The sequence below is a fragment of the Hakea prostrata genome, chromosome 7, assembly GCF_041222555.1.
Source record: "Hakea prostrata isolate BN-2017 chromosome 7, UWA_Hpros_2, whole genome shotgun sequence".
NCBI lineage: Eukaryota > Viridiplantae > Streptophyta > Magnoliopsida > Proteales > Proteaceae > Hakea > Hakea prostrata.
In genome coordinates, this window is record NC_142606.1 from 22,093,006 (window position 1) to 22,112,191 (window position 19,186).

Sequence of the window (19,186 nt, forward strand, 5' to 3'; positions counted from 1 at the left end):
TGTCAATCGAGAACACCAATTTGGGTGAGATTTTAGGCAAAACTATCCGTACCACTGTGTTTATTGGCATCAAATTAGAGTAGATATCAAGTTTTAGTCCAAAATGATCAAAAATACCCCCAAAATGAGGGAGCGTAATCTGATAATATTTGGGCAAAATCTCGCTAAAATAGATTTCGCCATTTCTGCGGTTCTGTAGGTAATGAACCGCGATATGAAACGAAATTTCGTTCCTTGACTCATAGGATCTGGAAATTGGAAGCTACAAACTTAAATGTTGGCTTGGTGGGGCATTTCGAGAAAAAGAGTTATACTAGTTGTGAACAACCATGGGCCATGCCTACAGGAGGCACCACGCGCAGCACCCGCTCATTTCGTCTCCCTAAACCCAAGCGTCGTCCGAAGCCTTCAGCCTCTTTATTTCCGCGTCTCTGCTTAAACCTCCGAGATTTCCAAGTCTAGGGGCTAGGGCTATTGGCTGCATTCGTCGCACTGCGCTCACTATCTCACACTTCAATGGCGTCTGCTGCTCTTAGGAATCCTAATTCCAAGCGCCTGATCGGCTTGTGTTCTCCTGTCTACCCTTGCTGTCGAGAAGCATTTCCTCATCAATTAGCCACTTCTGATATACTCCATGGAAGTGATAGAATCTCCGGTATTGGACCATGGTGGAGATCCATGGCCACATTTACACGAACGTAAGTTTAAAACTCGAGAATCTTGGAGGGTAGCCGGTGTAATTCTTTGTGGTTTCCCTAAGAGTAGTGCTTTGTGATCAATATGATAATTAGGTCCTATTCTGCATAATACAGATTTTGGTTCTGTTTCCTCTATGTTTGGCTACTTCTTTTTTTCATCTTGCAGTAGATCGTCTGTGGTTGTTAAGTGTGCTCTGATATATTCGTCTTGCTTTATATTTTCCACAAAGTTATAGTAATTTACTCTATTTCAAAATTCTTTTTTCTTGTTATATAGGAAACCCCATGTAAATGTGGGGACCGTTGGGCATGTTGATCATGGGAAAACTACACTTACTGCTGCAATCACAAAGGTCCACTCGTTCTTTATGTATCCAGTGCCTTGGTTTTCATTCTTATTCAGTTTTGTCTTTCTTACCTATGATATTGTAGTGTCTACAAGATGGTATACTAAAAATATTCTTGCATAACATGAATCATGCAAATTGTGTATAACCTCTGTAAATTTTTGAATTGATCGTACTACATATTTTTATTATCAGGTGCTAGCAGAAGAAGGAAAAGCTAAGGCTGTTGCATTTGATGAAATTGACAAGGCTCCTGAGGAGAAAAAAAGAGGAATTACTATTGCCACTGTTAGTTTCTTGTTTTCCAACTGGCTTACTATTTCTAATCATCTATCAAAACAATGTAGAATAGAATATTTTGGCTGCTAAGAGAATATCTCGCAGCACTATTTTGTTGCTTAACTTAAAGTTACTAAATGTTTTACAGGCCCATGTTGAGTATGAAACTGGCAAACGTCACTATGCCCATGTTGATTGTCCAGGGCATGCAGATTATGTTAAGGTATGCTGTGAAATATTGGGCACTTTGCCAATCCTCTCTGTTACAAACTCCCACCCATAATACAAGGTAGAGAAATTATACAGAAATACTGAAATGTCTGCGGTTAGTTTTATTGGTGATAATTGAAAACATCAAAGCGAAGAAACATATTCTCCTAATTAGATGTTTGTGTCTAACAACCTGCTCAAAAAGACAATGGTCTTGAAAAATTGAGTTCCTATGTTATATAAATTCGTTAGATTCAATAGTTTGATGAGGATTTTTGATTTGCATAATCTACATAACGTCAAACTTCAATAAATAATTGATGAGACTTCTCTCTTCCATTAATGTCATTGAAATTGTATTAGGTGAGTAGTACCACTTATGGTGAATTGCTTCCTTATGCTAACTGTTAATTGAATTTTTAGAATATGATTACTGGAGCCGCCCAGATGGATGGGGGCATTCTGGTTGTATCTGCCCCAGATGGACCAATGCCACAGACAAAGGAACATATTCTGCTTGCTCGCCAGGTGGGTAGCCTATTACTTGGAGCTTTGTAAATGATGCCTGGTACATAGTATGTTGTCACAAATTTATAGAGTTCTGTCTTTTTGTTTGTGGCTCTTTTAGGTGAACTGGATCTTATAACTTCCACCCATGTTTCAGGTTGGTGTGCCATCATTGGTATGCTTTCTAAATAAGGTCGATGCTGTTGATGATCCAGAGTTATTGGAACTTGTGGAAATGGAGCTCCGAGGTATGAAAAATTAATCAATTATTGCCTAAGTGAATATTATGCCGTTAGTACAAAAACTTCACTTGGATATTTTGTTTCTTGCAGAGCTTCTAAGCTTTTACAAGTTTCCTGGAGATGAAATTCCAATTATTCGGGGTTCAGCTCTGTCCGCTTTACAGGGCACAAATGAAGAGATAGGGAAGAAAGCTATTTTAAAATTAATGGAGGCTGTAGATGAATACATACCTGAACCTGTTCGCCAACTTGATAAGCCTTTCCTAATGCCAGTTGAAGATGTATTCTCGATCCAGGTAATGGTTAGAATGTCTTCTGGTGTCAATGTTGTTAAATAATTATTTGATCTGGGATTCTTCATGGTCATGCAGTATTACAATTTTTTATTTTAGTGCAACCCAGATTCCTTTATGCAGCATGAATGGAAGGTTGCAGAAATGATTTCATGCTGGTCATTCATTTCTATTAATTTTCTGTGCATTTCTTAAATCAACTAAAATTGTGTAGTAATATTATTAATTTCCAGATAAAACTCATAGTTAATTGAGCTGAAATGTCACTGCAAGAAGTTGCTTTGACGTAGAGTATCTTATTCAAGGAAACAAAACTGGGAAATCCAAAAGTAGACATTTGGAGTGAAATTTGACACGCTCATTAGCACCCATGACCACAACATGAATGGTTCAATTTGAACTTTCTTTCTTTTGTATTTTTAATTTTTAATTTCCCCCATATTTTAGAGACTCAGTGACCTGATAGGAATTATAGTGTCAAACTTATTTTCGTAATTTTTACTTCTGGTTCTAAAGGGGCGTGGAACGGTTGTGACTGGCCGTGTGGAGCAAGGGACCATCAAAGTTGGAGAGGATGTTGAAATTTTGGGATTAATGCAGGTACAATTTCCTTCAAGGTTAGATTGTATTGTCAACTATTGTTGAAAATCTTCTTTTGATGATTATGTTGAAGTAATCATTTAATTATTCAAATCTTTGCAGCATGTGCTGCATTAGCAACACATTGATATTACATACTCAATGCTTCATTCTCTTGTTATTCTTCCTTTCAATAGGGTGGTCCTTTAAAGTCTACTGTCACTGGAGTTGAGATGTTCAAGAAGATCTTGGATCATGGGCAGGTTAGTGATTATCTTTTAGTTAGTTTCCCCTTTGAAGTGAAGTTTATCTATTTGGGCCTCTGAGAGTGGGTTGTCTGGTTGGCCTACATTATCTGTTGCTTGTCATTTTGGCTGGGGCGAATACTGCAGTAATTGATTCCAAGTTCACCTTCCAACACTCAGAGCTTCAGCCCAATTGGAGCTCTGGCCAAATGGAATCAGGATTCAGGTTTTGGGAGATCATGCTACCTTGTCGCAGAATATGGCTCGTTTAGATAGCGTTCTTTGGTGGAGATATGACTGGAAATTATCCAGTTTTACTATAAGCTTTCGCTGTTGGTCTCTAAAATGTTGATGATTTTGTGATTATATAGGCTGGAGACAATGTGGGCCTTCTTCTACGTGGTTTAAAACGTGAAGATGTACAGAGAGGACAGGTGAGTGATGACCTATTAAACTTTCTCTATAGCAGCAATCAATTTTGGCTTTATGTGATGTGAAATGTTTACTTCCATAGTTATCTCAGCTGAAAATTCTGGTAGTTGGCCTGCCAAAGCAGATGCTATGTTGAAATGAAAAAAATTAAAAAAGAAAAGAAAAAGTGCAATATTTCAAAAAAATTGGCTCTCGTTTTGAAATCTCAGTCTGGCTGGATTGGCTGTCAAAACGAATATTTAATATGAGGCTTAAATCAACTGTGTCGGAATTTAGAACCTTGTTTTGTCAGTATAATTTAATGAGCTTCTCTGGATTTTTGAAATTCAATTGTGTAGATACTGTTACGGTTGTCAGTTATGCTTAATCATGTGACTAAGCAGCAAAAGAACATAACTGTTCTAACTTCAGTTTTCGCTCTAAATTTCTTTCTCTTGTTTCATTTCTTTAGTCAGTCGCCTCCCCCACTGTTGTTTTTCCTTTTGTTTACTATTGTCCATTGTCTTCCCCCCCCCCCCCTCTCTCTGTATTCATTTTATACTGTGTGGCATGGGTTATTGTTTCAGATATTTTTCTTTTCTCATTAGGGGGAGGGTTATTTTCCAGAAATCAGAGAAGTTTATCTATTAAATTATTCCTTTCACAGGTTGTTGCTAAGCCTGCTAGTGTGAAAACATACAAAAGGTTTGAGGCAGAAATTTATGTTCTTACAAAGGATGAAGGTGGTCGTCATACTGCCTTCTTCTCAAATTATAGACCTCAGTTCTACTTGAGGACTGCTGATATTACAGGGAAGGTGGAATTACCTGAAAATGTTAAGATGGTGATGCCTGGTGATAATGTGACTGCCACTTTTGAATTGATTTCACCTGTTCCACTTGAAGCAGGTATGTTTAGCTTAGTAATCCTATTGGTTTATCTTAAATAGTTTGAGATTTTATTTTGATTGGAGAATGTAAATTCACTGCCTAAAGTTAATGGTGGTCTAAATGATCCAACAGCGGGTCATTGTTGTTTACTAGCTAACAACTACTAGAACAACCTAACACAATCCATCTCCTCTTTCCTCTTCTTGCTCTACAATTTCTTTCATCTGTCTAGGGCTCCCTGGACTGAGTTTTTCTGTCGGTGAGCCAATGCTGTTGCTCCTGTGGAGGTGTAACTAAACCGAGGAGTTTTCGTTCATTATGAGTTAGCAATTTCTGCAACATGTTCTTTACCTCTCCATCCAAAAAGGAAAAAATTTCTTTGAAAAAGCTGGCTGAAGACCCCCAGAAATTAGGCCTGTGGAAGTTGATTGTATTAAGGCTCAAAAAGTTGCTTCCTTGAAGCTGTTTCTTAGATTTAAAGGCATTAAATAGTGCTCAATGAATTACTGTGCAGGGTAGCCTGTTTATGGATATTTTGTCCCCATAACATTCCCTAAATGGTCAACCTAATTGCTGGGTTTCCAGACTGCCTAGACAACACACATTAAAATTTAGCTTGGTAAAGATCTGGCAATTGACCCAGTGATGCAGCCCCAATTTAATGAGGTCACTTCTTCAATGATCTTTTTTAATAGAACCCCAACTCATATGGGACCAAGAAACGGTTTCTTGAAATTTTGGTTATGGTATATGGGGATTCTTGTTGATTTAGGCTGTGATGGGATGATTTGTAGGGAAAAAGGTTAAGTTGGGGTTTTGTGGTTAAATATCCTATGTTCTTAAACAATAGCTAGGGTATCAAGGATATTTAGCCCATCCAATGGGAGGTTGATAAATTCCTTGAGATGTGAAACTAGGGTCTATAGGTGTCAAATTGGGTTGAAACTTGGAGGGAATTGGGTAATGATGTGCAGATATGATCCCCCAAGTTTGGTGGGGTTAGAATTGCTGAATTGAGAGATATAAAGGTTCTTGTTTTAGGGGTTCGAGGGAGTACGGAAATTCTAAAAAGTATTTATACTATGAAATCGGTTGGTTAGAATGGGGTCAAACTAGGATCTAAGGTCACTAGAGTCGGGGGGATGATTTCAAGGGGAAAAAAGGATGACATCAGAAAGGAATGGAGTGTAGGCTCCAAATACCTGGTTGGAGCCTTGAGGATGGGATCCTCAAATGGAGAATGAAGGTTGAACTCTGATTTTCAACTAGTTGCAGGTGTGTAGGCTAAAACCTTTCTGGGGTTTGGATTTTCAAACACAGAACCAGAACTTCTAATGCTTGGATCTTCTAACTTATTGACAGAACCAATAACACACACACACCCACTTTGACAGAACCAATAACTAACACACCCACACAAAAAGTGCTTGAAGGGAAGCCTTTATTCAATATCAACTTTTGTCCTCCCATATAATCAATTAGGGGCTTATTTATAGCCTTACATAAGAAGTCCTACTGAAATTAGGACTTAGAAACTGATTCAAACTAGGAAACTAGAATCTAACTAGGCTAGACTGATTTAGACTCTTGAAACTGAAATAAAACATAGAAAAGACTTTTCTTCCCTTATAACTTAAGTTACACAGAATTTACATTAACTAAAGCAATTAACTAAACTATTTTCGTACTTAGCCTAGGCGCTAAACTTTTGGGCACCTAGAATAGGCCCACAAAAGGTTGATTTCAAAGGAAAATAGGCCAATTTGGTGCTGGATCTGCATCATCCAGGTGACCAAATGGAGAATTAATGGAACCCAACATAACTTGCTCACTGGGGAATCAAATGAATATGGTCTAACAGCCTATTGGTTGTTACATTTCTCTTTTCTAGTCAATAATCCACTGTTGTGGTCGAATGTGTGGAAATTTCTCCCCCATGTGCTTGGAATGGCAGCCGTGGTCATACATGTCAAAAAGAAAGACCCATTTTTACCAAATGGGTCATATAGCTTTCTTGTATTTCAGATTTGAAGTCTTGCCATCAATTCCAGAGGTGATAATACCTGTTGCACTGCTGTTTGATTTTCTTCGTTGTTCACATAACTGTTGTTGTTACTATAGATTAGTCAGGCTTTGTTGCGTGATATTTACATTCTTTAATGTCCTCGTCTGTTCAAATAAAGAATTAGTTACAAGCAGGATAGATAACAGCGTGAATGCCATCCAGAATTAAGAAATAAAATCATAAAACAAAATATACAAATCAGGTCAGCATGTAAAGCTCAATGAATGCCCCTTTTATTGGTAAAATCAATATATAAATCTCAGCCAGATCAATCGTGATATTACTGGTGTAGAGTACTAGTGGATTTGTGATGGGATTATGGGACAAAAGCAGCCAAATTAGGAGTTGAATAAATAAACAGCTCAATAGAAACTCGCTATATGGTAATAAATTCAGAATAAGCAGACAACCAATGTTCAGATACCATTAGCCTTCAAAGCAACAAGAACCCAATCCTACTTGTGGTAAGACTAACAAGCATGGAGCAGAATCAGATTTTTTTCCCCCCAGAAGTTGGCTTCAGATACTTAGCATTGAAACTCTGAAATCAGAACCGAAATCATGTCTATAGAACTCTGCCTGGTGAGACTAGGAAATGATTTTATCACAAGAACATAATTGGGATTCAAATGTAGTTGACAGGAGAGCAGACAGATTAGATAACTGAAGAATAACCAACAGATAGAACAGTGGTGGCTGGGCTTCCCACAACCAGGTATTGATTGGGTTTGCCACCAGTGACACCTTTATTCAAAATGGAGAACGAATAGTGAATAGACTGACCTACGAGCAAAAGTCTTGGATAAGACAGAGTGGGCGCAGGGAAGGATATTGCTTTGATCACCCGTGCTAGCAACTGTCCTACTAGTTGAATAAAAGCTTTTTTCCAACAGTCAGAATCATGGGCTTTTGAGCCCCAAAGTCCTTCATTTATAAGAAGCTATAGAGTTCAACCCGGCTAGGAAACATCCTAGGCCCTAGCCCTGGAGCCCTTCATTTATAGAAGCAATGATTCTATGAAAATATGAAATAGAGTTTAAACTCAGGAAACATCCTAGGTTCTAGCTGACTCCCCTAGGAACTGGTAATTTTTATCAAATGTCTGTATGCCTTCAAAAGGATGAGTACCCGAATGGAATATCTACTTAAACTGGACCCACTGAACACAGCTGTGAGCTGTGAACCTAATACTCATGTGCCGATGGCCTCCCTTCTTTACCTTAGCTTGGTTTTTATTTCCTCGTTTACCTTGATCCCTAATGTGAAATTGTGTTCACAACTCCACCACCAGATGGTTTGAACTTTTTCACAGTAAATAGTGAACAAATTGCATATGCACACATTGAGTTTGCAAATTCCAACTCTTCCTCCCCGAACCTGCCCCCACCAAAAAAAAAAAGAAAAAAGAAAGTTTCTTTTACTGATACTTTTATGGTGTTTTCACTAAATAAATCCATTTACCCAATAGTAAATAAATAAATAAACAAATCTTAAAAAAATAATGATAATGAAAGTGTTTGTACTGCTGTAGTCTTTTCTTGGCTGGGTATTGACGAGAGATCACTTAAAATAATATTTTACTTGTGAATAAACAGGTCAAAGATTTGCTCTGAGGGAAGGTGGTAGAACAGTTGGTGCAGGCGTTGTTTCGAAAGTGATTGGCTGATGCCTTTTGATGCTGCAGTTGGTTGATATTTTTTTGCTTCTGCTTATGCATGACTGGGGGGAAAACCGGGTCACAGTGCAACTTGCAGAACATGTGATTGTGGCGTACATGTTTGTTTGATTCGGCATTTTTGTTTTGAGCATTAACAGTGATCTGAAATTTTAGGCTAATTCTAAAAATTAGGTTTCAATTGTTCTTCAGTGCAGACTAGCTCAACATTTTCTTTGAGAACTACTACTGCTGTACTGCAAATAATGCTAATGGTCAACAAAACAGTATAGAACACGGTAAATTCTCTTCCCCTGCCTACGTGATGGTCTTTCTATTAACAATCATGTACTAAATTATTTCGTGTATGTATTAGTGGCTATCATTTATTAGCAGCAAGTGAAGTCAGTCTTTCAATTCTGGTTTGAATCTCTCAATTCAATCCAATGTTCTGCATTCATAATATCATCAGCAGAAATCAAACGCTCGCACTTCTCTGAGTTTGCTTGCTAGTAATAGTGTTTCTTGGATCTTCTAGAGAATTTCTCTCGGTTTTGCTGCGATCATGCCTCCTTGGACATGATCTTAAGTCACAACAATCTGAAATGATGAAAGATACTGATCTCTGACCCAAAAAAGGAAAAAAGAAAGAAAGATACTGATGAAATGTCGTCACAAGACAACTATTTAGACATGCTTGTGCAGACGATTGTAGATTGTGAAAATGTTGCTGTTCCAAGAAATTCGAATTGGGTTCCCAAATTCCAAATCTAAGAGAAATTGATTTGGGTATGTAATTGAAAATTCCCATGAGCCGTTGAGATTCGAATTTGGCTTTTCTAAATTCCTTTGGTTCAATAAAGAGATAGGTAACATTTACAATAAGGTGCTTCAATAGATACAAAAGAATACTTGTATTTACATGTTTTGATAGATACAAAAGAATGGTTGTATTTACATGTTTGATATTGGATCATCAAATGCTTAAATCAGTTAAATGAACAGAAGCAGGAAATTTAATTTATTCTTCGCAATAAAACAACCAGGGTTGGGACTCATATATGCAAACGAAAGCATGTATGCGTTCACAAATTATTGGGTTTGAAGACTGAGCAATCGAAATTCCAAATTTCATCCATCAGCTAGCAACTGGAGTGCGTGGTCAACTAGTGAGTGAATTGGTATGGTGTGCCGACTAAGTCCTGTGGTTCCAGAGAAAATGTTAAAGCATTCAATCTCTGATGTGGTCTCTTTCAGAATCTCAAGTTCCTTTTCCATTCTAAGATCTCTGAAAGTTTTTATTGTCTCTTTGTGATTTGTCATCATCAAAATTGCAAGCTCAATCGCAAATCTCCTCATTCTAGGTACCTTGATTGATGGGTATCGATGAGATTTCAAAATATCTAGGAGTTTCCTTGCTAATGTGTCCTCATCAATTCGAGCCTGTTGAAATTTGATATTTGCTTCTTGAGTAGTCATGAATCTGAATACCTGTGTTGCAAGACCGAGCATTACTTCTTGTGGTTTGTTCTCTTCTGACATTATAGCCATCAACACCTGCAAAATTGGTTACAACAGTAATCAAAGCACTTGTTAAGAGTGATTCTCGATAGACTCTGTAACATTTGAAGATGGGATGAAGAACTTACAGTGGATGTAGCAGCAGATACTCCCTTCACTTTTTCATAACTGTCTTGGCCAGCGAATTTGCATAGATGTCTTAAAATTCTGGCCGAATAGATGCAAAGAGCTGGATCTTCGAGTGCCTCCACAAGCCTTTTTATTTCTATCTGGTTGAGTATCCTAGAGCAATTCGTGTTGCTCTCTAGTGCGAGTACTGCAATTGCTTCCCCTGCTGCAATCTTCGCGTTATTCTGATCTTCAGAATTTGGTTCTCGAAAGAAAATCCGGAACAGTTCGCTGGTGATTCCACCAGTGCTTCCAATCTTCTCTCTGGCCTCAACGTCAAATGCCAAACTGGTTAAAATCTGAATACCTATGTGTTGAAGCTTTGGGTACTTCTCACCATGCTTGAGAATCTCCCTAATGTTGCTTACTGTGAAAACAATATCCAAAATCTCTTGTCTCAGATGCTTGCCCGCATTACCTGATGTTCTTGCAAGCAGCTTCAATATTTGCAGGGATTTTCTCACAGCCAATATCTCATTATCCGTACAACTGTTGTTCGTGAGCAACAATTCTCCTGTATTTGTGAAGTCGATAATTTTGAGCATGAGGCCTCTTGTGTTACCAATCTTCTCACAATTATCGTTGTCGCGTGCCAGTTTCTCAAGAATGGAGAGACCCAGATGACTAAAGGCAGAATACTCATAATTTCCTTCATCACGAACCATCTGTTTCTCCCCAAGCTCATCAAATACACAATCACAGCTACGCTGAGTGTAGAGCAAAGATGAAATAGATTCTATTGCCCCAGAAATTCCTGCAAGTCTAAGTGAGTACTGCTTTTTATCAGCTAGTATGCACAAAATCTCTGCAGCTGCTCGCCTGATTTCTGCTTCTTCTGGGTTGTTCCAGTTCAACATCTCTACCAGTCTTGCAATAACTGATGTAGATGTGCCAATCTTCTGAAGTGTATCACCAGAGAACTGTGGATTAGCCGAGAATCTCTGAAGAATTTGAGCCCCAATTAGCTGCTCGTCGCTAGAATGGGAGGCCAAAAGCTCTGTAGCAAAAGTTACTAAATCCAACCTTAAGCCATTAAAGATGCTTCCATTTATACATTCAGCATATGTATCATAAAAGAACCTTCTAATGGAAATCATGCCATAGCTTCCCAAGTCACACTCATTGTTCACTTCCTTCAGCAATTTTCGAAATGTAATCATCCATTCCCAGTAGAGTTTCCCTAGCAGAGACACGAAACCTTCCGCCAAGGCCAACCCATAAAAGATATTCAGGGAAGATCTCAGGTTCGTTGTCTCTGGTGTCTGGTCAATCGCTTCAGGATTGGTCAACTGAACGAGCCTGATTACTGAAAGTATTATACAAGCCAATGCTGATAACAACTGCAGCCAAGACAATAAATTACTGATGTTCTTAGATTGAAAAAACACCCCTGACCATGGAAGCAGAGGGACTTCTGATGAGCTCCATGTACGTCTTGGCTGGTTGCAGGTTCTTCCTTCTTTGAAGCTATATGTACGAGTTAATTGTCTGGTGGGTCTTGTCTCGTTGGTCTTCTCTTTGAGTTTCCTGACAGGGATTTCAGAAGTTGGCTTTCTGATTCTGCCTATGGCTTGAACAATTGAAGTAGAGCTTATTTTCAGGGCTTGGAAACTTTGTATGCTGGCATCTGTAATCGTCCATGTGGATTGATGTTGCCATTCAAGCTCATGACTGCGGCTGAGTATTCTGGCGCCTTCAATTAAGAGTATAATGGTCAAGAACCAGAAGTCAGTTTTGGTTTGTGCATTGGCATAACCACCGAGAAGAACCACAGTTGCCCAGATGAATGCCAAGGCTCCAAACCCAGTAGCCATTTTCTCAAGAAGTGCAAGTTGAAGTGCGAATAAGGTCAGCTTTTTCTCTGGTGCATTGGCAGTTGCTGATGGAGAACAAGCTCCTGCTGATCCTGGAGTAATTCCATCACCAAGATCCCGAGGTTCAAATATGCTGTCCAATGCATGGAAACCCCAATTAGTGTTCAACTTGTTACCAATCTGCAGCTGTGAGATCTCGTTTGCTCCTCCAAAATTAGTGTTCAGCTTGTTACCAATCTGCAGCCGTATGGTCCCATCGCCTCCTGTGGATTGTGGACTAATATGAATCATATGATCCATATTTCCAGTGCTGGTTTTGCAGGGTCTAACTTGAACTGCCAAAAGACAGCTTCTGGGTTTCAAAATAGAACTGTAGAATCAGAGTTTGTTTAGCAAGAGGTTGCAGGAGATCTTGTTGGAATTCCTAAACCTTTATGCTGTGCAGAAGAGAGACCTGATTGGTGGTGTGATTAAAAACAAGAGGAAGACTTACATTAAGTTGGTTCCTAATCTTGGAATTTCTTTATAGAAGATTGATTTGCTGATTCTTTTTTCCTTTTGCTTCTAAACTTGTTCTAGGGGATTTAATTCATCCTCTTTCTGACTCAATAGTTATACTATTTCAAGGTTCTGGTTGTGTATATCTTGTAGAGAACTCCAGGAGTCTAGTTCAAGGCAACCTGTTTCCTGTTTGCTCATGCCTTATGCTTCTTACCTGTTCATTGTGTTTCCTTTCACTCATAATTTTCATTTTTTTTTCGAATTTTTATTTTGTGGGAATGATTCGATAAGATCAAACAATTTCCAAGGGAAAATATTTGTTCAAGGTTATTACGGAACTTCAAACAATTAGACACTAGAAATAATGCTGATTATGGCAATTGTCAAAGAATGTCAAATAGGCACATGAGCATTGAAAAATTTTCACATCCATGGAGAAGGATATATTTTTTTTCCTTTTCAAGTATCGTTTTCGTATCATATGATTTATTGACTCTTGAGTATTCATTACTTCTCTTTGAGAAGGTTGAAATTATCTTCTCCTTTGACAATCTTGTGCTGTCAATGCCATGGTGAAGGATTTTATAGAAACTATACTCTAGTAATATCACATTTTAATCGTTCTACAGTAGAAAATGATTAATATTACTTGATAATTGGATTACGAAAGAAAAGAAAGTAGTTTTATTTATTTATTTGAGATGTATTTATAATTCTCTTTGCTTCTCGAAAGATACATGTCTCCCTAGGGAGAGGAAGGGATTGAGTAGTGCATAAGTTATACTCATAATCTTTTATTGGTGTTTATCTTATAATTTCAAATGTATGTTGAGCGAAAATGAAAATGACATATGATAAATCATTATCATAGTCTTTTGAAACTTTAGTTTTCTTCAAAAATATAAAGTCAATAACAAATGGTTTTTATTTTTTATTAATTTACAAAATAAGACTAGTGTAATCAAAAGAAGGGCAGGCTTTGTTGCATTTATAACAAGGGTTTCAATCATATGAGAAATAGAACTTAAAAGAACTAATTTAAAAGTCAAACTTTCAAAAAGAAACAATTACAAACAAATGTATAATTTGAAGTGGCCTAGAAAGATTAATTTATTCAATTTAATTTTGAAAAATGAGAATTGCACTCTATTTATCCTAAAGGTAACATGTGTTATATCTTATGGGATTAGACACCTCTCATTTTCCATGTGAACATTACGATATTGTGATTTCACCAATTTTTTTAATCCACTTAAGAGAAGGGTGTACTCCATAGTCGTATAGTTATGCACTAACCTAGGGACTAATGAAATAATACACAAGCATATCTACTGCGTACAGATACGTGAAAGGTAGGGAAAAAATCATGTGCTGTGTACATCTCTCTACTGTGCATAGTGGTGCGACACCACAATTTGACACATGACGTATTCTTAATAAACAGCTCAGATTAGGAGGCAGGGTTTAAGTAAAAGTGACCCATCTAAATATGGTTGGAGACGAAGATCCAGCGAGTGTGGCGGAGAGGAAGATCAGAACAACCTCAAGGGAAAACAAATCGATCACGGGAACATGATGGGAGAAAAATGGAAAAAAAAATCCTAGGCAACCATATTTAGATGGGTCACTTTTACTTAAAACCCTGCCTTCTAATCTGAGTTGTTAATTAAGAATAAACCACGTGTTAAATTGTGGTGTTGCACTGCTGTGCACGGCAGAGGATCTTTTTCCGGTAGGTAGTCAGTTATTCACACCCATCTTGACCATTCACTATCATGTTGGAGTTTCTAAATTTATTTATTTTTTGGATAAGTAGATTATTTTATTACAAAAAAATCATAGACTAATTGTTTCTCCAGAAGGAATATCCACTCTCACGTTATAAGACAAGGTAGGATTGTAGGAAGGCTCAAACACAATTTAACCACAAAAAAAAAAAAAAAAAAAAATCTTTCCATATACACCCTTTTTTTTTTTTTTTGGGTAAAGCTTTCCATATACTCCAAGTTTCTTATGCTATGGAAGTATTTCTGACATAGTGATGACATTTTTCTATACAGACACAGAACTTTTGTCCCTCCACACATTTCCCCCTCCCCCTTCTTCTATCTAATTTGCAAAATTTCGGCGAATTTCCTAATGAATTAGCAAAATATGACAAGCTTTCGACCCCCCATTTTGGGCCCAAATTTGGTATATAGCCTAATTTGATGCCAATATTTGATAAATTTGATTCTATTTAAATTCTCCTTCATAGCCACATTTAACATTTTACCTTCTGAGGCCTAAATCATTCAGATATAATTGGAAAGATCACCCGTTGAATTTGAAGATTCTATTAAGAATCCCTTCATAATTTAAATTGTCTCTATAAATTTTTTCATGTATATATTCTTCCCTAACCACATTTGACACGTTGACTTTTGAGGCCTAAATCACTAGAATATAATTGTTTTCCTAATTTGAATTATTTAAAAAAATTATTCTATGTAGATTCTCTTCCCTAACCACATTCAACACATTGTCTTTTGAGACTTGAATCATTGGGATAGAATTTGTAAGATTGTCCATTAACCTTGAAGATTCCATTATAGAATTGGAATGAGAAATTGCCAAAATATTATAAAAAATCAAAATTCTGGCGATATATCGGTCTATTCGGTGATATATTGTGAAATATTGCCGATATTTCGGTTTTTCCCCCTAAAAATCTTATGGCTACCGCCAAATCAACCTAAGAAATTCAGCGATATGTTGTACTATGCGTCTACCCCCTGGACCTATGATCTCTCATACTAATGACCCTAAAAGAAAAAGTCCCTCAAACTAAACAAAGATAAAGCCTAATCACCCAATCTCAAAAGGTATACGGCCCCAAATCTACTGGAGAAGTCCTAGCCTTCACCCCCATTCCATGAACTGCAAACTAGTTTATACTTGTTCAGATAAAAAAATTGGAAATTTTTAAAGACATTGGGAACAAACAAGTGAATTCAATTAAAAAAAATGGTAAACCATATACAAATCCAGTTTCAAGCGAGAAACAAGCTTTTTTCTTCATAGGATCAGCAGAACTTCAAGATGCCTGAGAAAAGAATACTCTTAGTTAAGAGATATAAAGCTTTATTGGTTCTCTACAAATCTCTTTCAACTTGAAAAAACTAGACTATATTACTATCCCAGAAATTAAACCCTTTTGGATTTACAGAGCGATCAACTTGATTCCATGTTTCGTTCATCTGCTGCCAACAACTCAAGTGCCCTTTCAACTAGTGAATGAATTGGTGTCCTATGCCTGCTGAGTCCAACAATTCCAGAGAAAATGTTATAGCTTTCAATCTCTGATGTGGTCTCTTTCAGAGTCTCAAGCACCTCCACCATTCCATGATCCTTGAAAATTTGAACTGTGGCGGTGTTGTTTGTCATCATCGTAATTGAAAGCTCAATTGCAAACCTCCTCATTCTAGGAACCTTGACTGAAGGGTATGGGTAAAATTTCAAAATCTCAACGAGTTTCCCTGCCAATGTGGCCTCTTCAATTTGAGTTCTTTGATATGTGTTGCTTAATTCTTGAGAACTCATGAATATGAACACCTGTGTTGCAAGACCGAGCATAACTTCTTGTGGCTTCTCCTTTTCTAACATTATCCCCTTCAATACCTGTCAATTATAGGATCCCCAGAACTTGTTAGAATCGATTCTTACTGGACTCTAAAATGCAAGATGAAATGGTTCAGTGTTAGACATACAGATGATAAAATGAGGAACTTACAGTGGATGCAGCAGCAGAGAGTTCCCTCAATTGATCATGGCAATCTTTTCTAGCAAATTTGCCCAAATGCCTTATAATTCTTGCTGAATTGATGCTAAGTGCTGGAACTTCGAGTGCCCTCACAAGTGCTGTTAGTACCTTCAGCTTCAATATCCTGGAGCAGTTTTCTTCGCTCTCTAGTGCAAGCATTGCAATTGCCTCCCCTGCTGCTCTTCTCACATGTTTCTCATATTCAGAATTTGGCTCTTGGAAGAATAGCTTGAACAATTCTGTAAGGATTCCACCTGTGCTTCCAATCTTCTCTGTTCCCTCATTGTCAAAGGCCAGACTAGTTAATACCTCGATTCCAATAAGTTGAAGCTTAGGGAATCTGCTGCCATGCTTGAGAAGTTCTCTAATATTGCTTACTGTGAAAACAATCTCTACAATCTCCTGCCTCAAATGCTTGCCTACAGAACCAGTTGTTCCTGCAAGCAATTTCAGCACTTGCAGAGATCGTTTCACTGCAAGTATCCTATTATCGTTATCATGGCTGTTGCTGAGCATCTCCTTGTCAGTATGTGTGAAGTCAATAATTTTGAGCAGAAGGCCTCTTGTGTTACCGATCTTCTCACAATTGTCATGGTCACGAGCAAGTTTCTTGAGAATGGAAAGACCCACTCCGCTAAAGGCGGAATACTCGTAATGAGGTTTATCAAGAACGATCTGTTTCTCCCCGAGTTCGTCAAATACACCATCATGGCTACGATCAATGTAGAGCAAAGTCGAAATAGATTCCATTGCACCTGAAATTCCTGCAACTCGAAGGGAGTTCTGCTTTTTCCCAGCTAGAATGGACAAAATCTCTGCAGCTGCAAGCCTAATCTCTGCTTCTGGTGGGTTTTTCCAGTTCAAAATCTCTATCAATCTTTCGATAACCGATGTAGATGTGCCAATCTTTTGCAGTGTATCATCACGGAATTTGGAATTCTTCGAGAATTTCATAAGAATTTGTGCCCCAATTAATTGCTCGTCGCTGGATTGGGAGGCCAAAAGCTCTATGGCGAAAGTAACCAGATCCAGCTTTAAGCCATCGAAGATGCTTCCATTAACACATTCCGCATAGGCATCATAGAAGAACCTTCTGATGGAAATCATGCCAGAGATTCCGACGTCAGAATCCTTATCGAATTCACAATCCTCATTCACCTCATTCAGCAATTTACGAAACGTAATCATCCATTCCCAGTAGAGTTTCCCCAGCAGAGACAAGAAAGCTTCTGCCAAGGCCGCCCCATAAAAGATATACAGGGCAGATCTCATGTTCTTGGTTTCTGGTCTACTTTCAATCGCATCTGGATTGGTCAACTGATTGATCCTGAAAACTGAAAGAACTATACAAGCTATGGCCGACAATGATTGCAGCCAATAGAATAACTTACTGATATTTGAAGCTAGAAAAACCCAACCTACATATGGAAGCAGGGGAACTTCTGATGAGCTCCATGTTCTTGACTTGGTTTTCTCAATCAGCTTTTTTTGTTCTTCTTGGTCAATCGAACGAGTTAACTGTTTGCTGGGTTTTGCCTCCTTGGATCCTCCGTTTTGGGTTTCAGAATTTGACCCGTTAATTTTCCTTATGGCTCGAAGAATCAAGTTGGAACTCGATTTCAATGCTTCATAACTATGAACACTAGCATCTGCAATCGTCCATGTAGATTGGTGTTGCCATTCAAGCTCATGACTGCGACTGAAGATTCTGGCGCCTTCAATTAAGAGTATAATGGTGACGAACCAGAAATCAATTGTTGTTTGGAAAATGGCGTAACCACCAAGAAGAACAACGGTTGCCCAGATGAAACCCAGGGCTCCTAACCCAGTTGCCATTTTCTCCAGAAGTGCAAGTTGAAGAGCAAATAGAGTAAGCTTCTTCTCTGGAGCATCGGCAGGTGGATTTGATGAAGGTACTGGGCTTGGTGTATTTACATCAACAGTTACCTGAGGATCAAATATGCTGCTGTTGATTCCACCAGAACCCCTATAGGTCTTCAACTGGATTCCATCAGGACCAAAATTAGTGTTCAACTGGTTACCAATCTGCACCCTTACGGTCGCATCGCCTCCACTGGATTGGGGATTATTTTCTTTCATACTGGAAGGAATGGAGTTTCAAACTCAAAAATGAAAGATTTTGGGCTCAAATGAATCAAAATGAGGATCTGGGTTTTGCAGATAGAACAATTTGAAGACGAAATTTTATAGTAAGAAGTAGGGGAATTCTTAAGAATGTTGTGTACATTGTGAATGAAATTGCTAAACCTTTATGGCGTAACGGAGAAGAACCCCTCTGTCTCTCTCTCTCTCTCCTTGTTTTTTAGTTTCTGGGTGTGGTTAGTCAAAAGTCAACCTTTTATTGATTTGTTTGCGCTTCATGCTTTGTTGTTTCTTACCTGTTTGATATGTTTGCTTTCACGCATCACGTTACGTGCCTTCATTAAACTATTAAAGAAAAGAAGAAAAATTCTATATATCAACCTTAAAGAAATAACAAGAAGAAGGAATAGAGGAATTCTATTAAAACAAGAAAGAAAAAATTGAAAATTTCAAATACCATCTTAAGATAATTGACAAAAAGCATAGACATCTCAGAATTATGTCTAATTAGCAATTACCCCCTTTTTAGTTAGAACCGTTAATTAGTTAAGAAAATAACAAATATACCCTTAATTATATTATTTGACCAAAAAGAAAAATAAGAATTCATGAAAGAAAAAAGAAGAAAAAGTTTAGGATTCTTATTTTATTAGGGGTAGCATTATAAAGTAACTAGAGATTAAGGGCAATACAGGAATTATAGAATTATCTAACTTTTACTTAATGAAATTTGCTAATAGGGTATACATTGTGTAAATTTATGAGACATTTTGGGAGTATTTTTGTCAATTTAATATATTTTTGAGGTGTATGTGGTTTTTGGTAATTATCTTAGGGTGTTCTTGAAATTTTTTTCA

The 19,186-nt window shown here is 37.7% G+C and overlaps 3 protein-coding genes across 3 annotated transcripts; 1 reads left to right on the top strand and 2 right to left on the bottom strand.

Moving 5' to 3' along the window:
• Positions 1 to 358: 358 nt before the first annotated feature.
• LOC149010568 (elongation factor Tu, mitochondrial-like) lies at positions 359 to 8,860 on the top strand. The gene is made up of 12 exons (XM_089163026.1): positions 359 to 698; positions 976 to 1,051; positions 1,241 to 1,333; positions 1,473 to 1,547; positions 1,958 to 2,062; positions 2,199 to 2,289; positions 2,374 to 2,579; positions 3,093 to 3,176; positions 3,353 to 3,418; positions 3,772 to 3,834; positions 4,479 to 4,719; positions 8,362 to 8,860. The coding sequence occupies exons 1-12, from the start codon at positions 517 to 519 to the stop codon at positions 8,430 to 8,432; spliced, it is 1,353 nt and encodes a 450-aa protein (XP_089019152.1). The 5' UTR covers positions 359 to 516; the 3' UTR covers positions 8,433 to 8,860.
• A 691-nt stretch (positions 8,861 to 9,551) lies between these two features.
• On the bottom strand, positions 9,552 to 12,223 carry LOC149010569 (uncharacterized). The gene is made up of 2 exons (XM_089162448.1): positions 10,070 to 12,223; positions 9,552 to 9,977 (listed from the first exon to the last, which is right to left on the bottom strand). Exons 1-2 carry the CDS (start codon positions 12,221 to 12,223, stop codon positions 9,552 to 9,554), a joined length of 2,580 nt encoding a protein of 859 aa, XP_089018574.1.
• Positions 12,224 to 15,469: 3,246 nt separating this feature from the next.
• Positions 15,470 to 18,527, bottom strand: LOC149010570 (uncharacterized). Its single transcript, XM_089162974.1, has 2 exons — positions 16,197 to 18,527; positions 15,470 to 16,084 (listed from the first exon to the last, which is right to left on the bottom strand). The coding sequence occupies exons 1-2, from the start codon at positions 18,324 to 18,326 to the stop codon at positions 15,638 to 15,640; spliced, it is 2,577 nt and encodes an 858-aa protein (XP_089019100.1). The 5' UTR covers positions 18,327 to 18,527; the 3' UTR covers positions 15,470 to 15,637.
• Between the last annotated feature and the right edge of the window lie 659 nt (positions 18,528 to 19,186).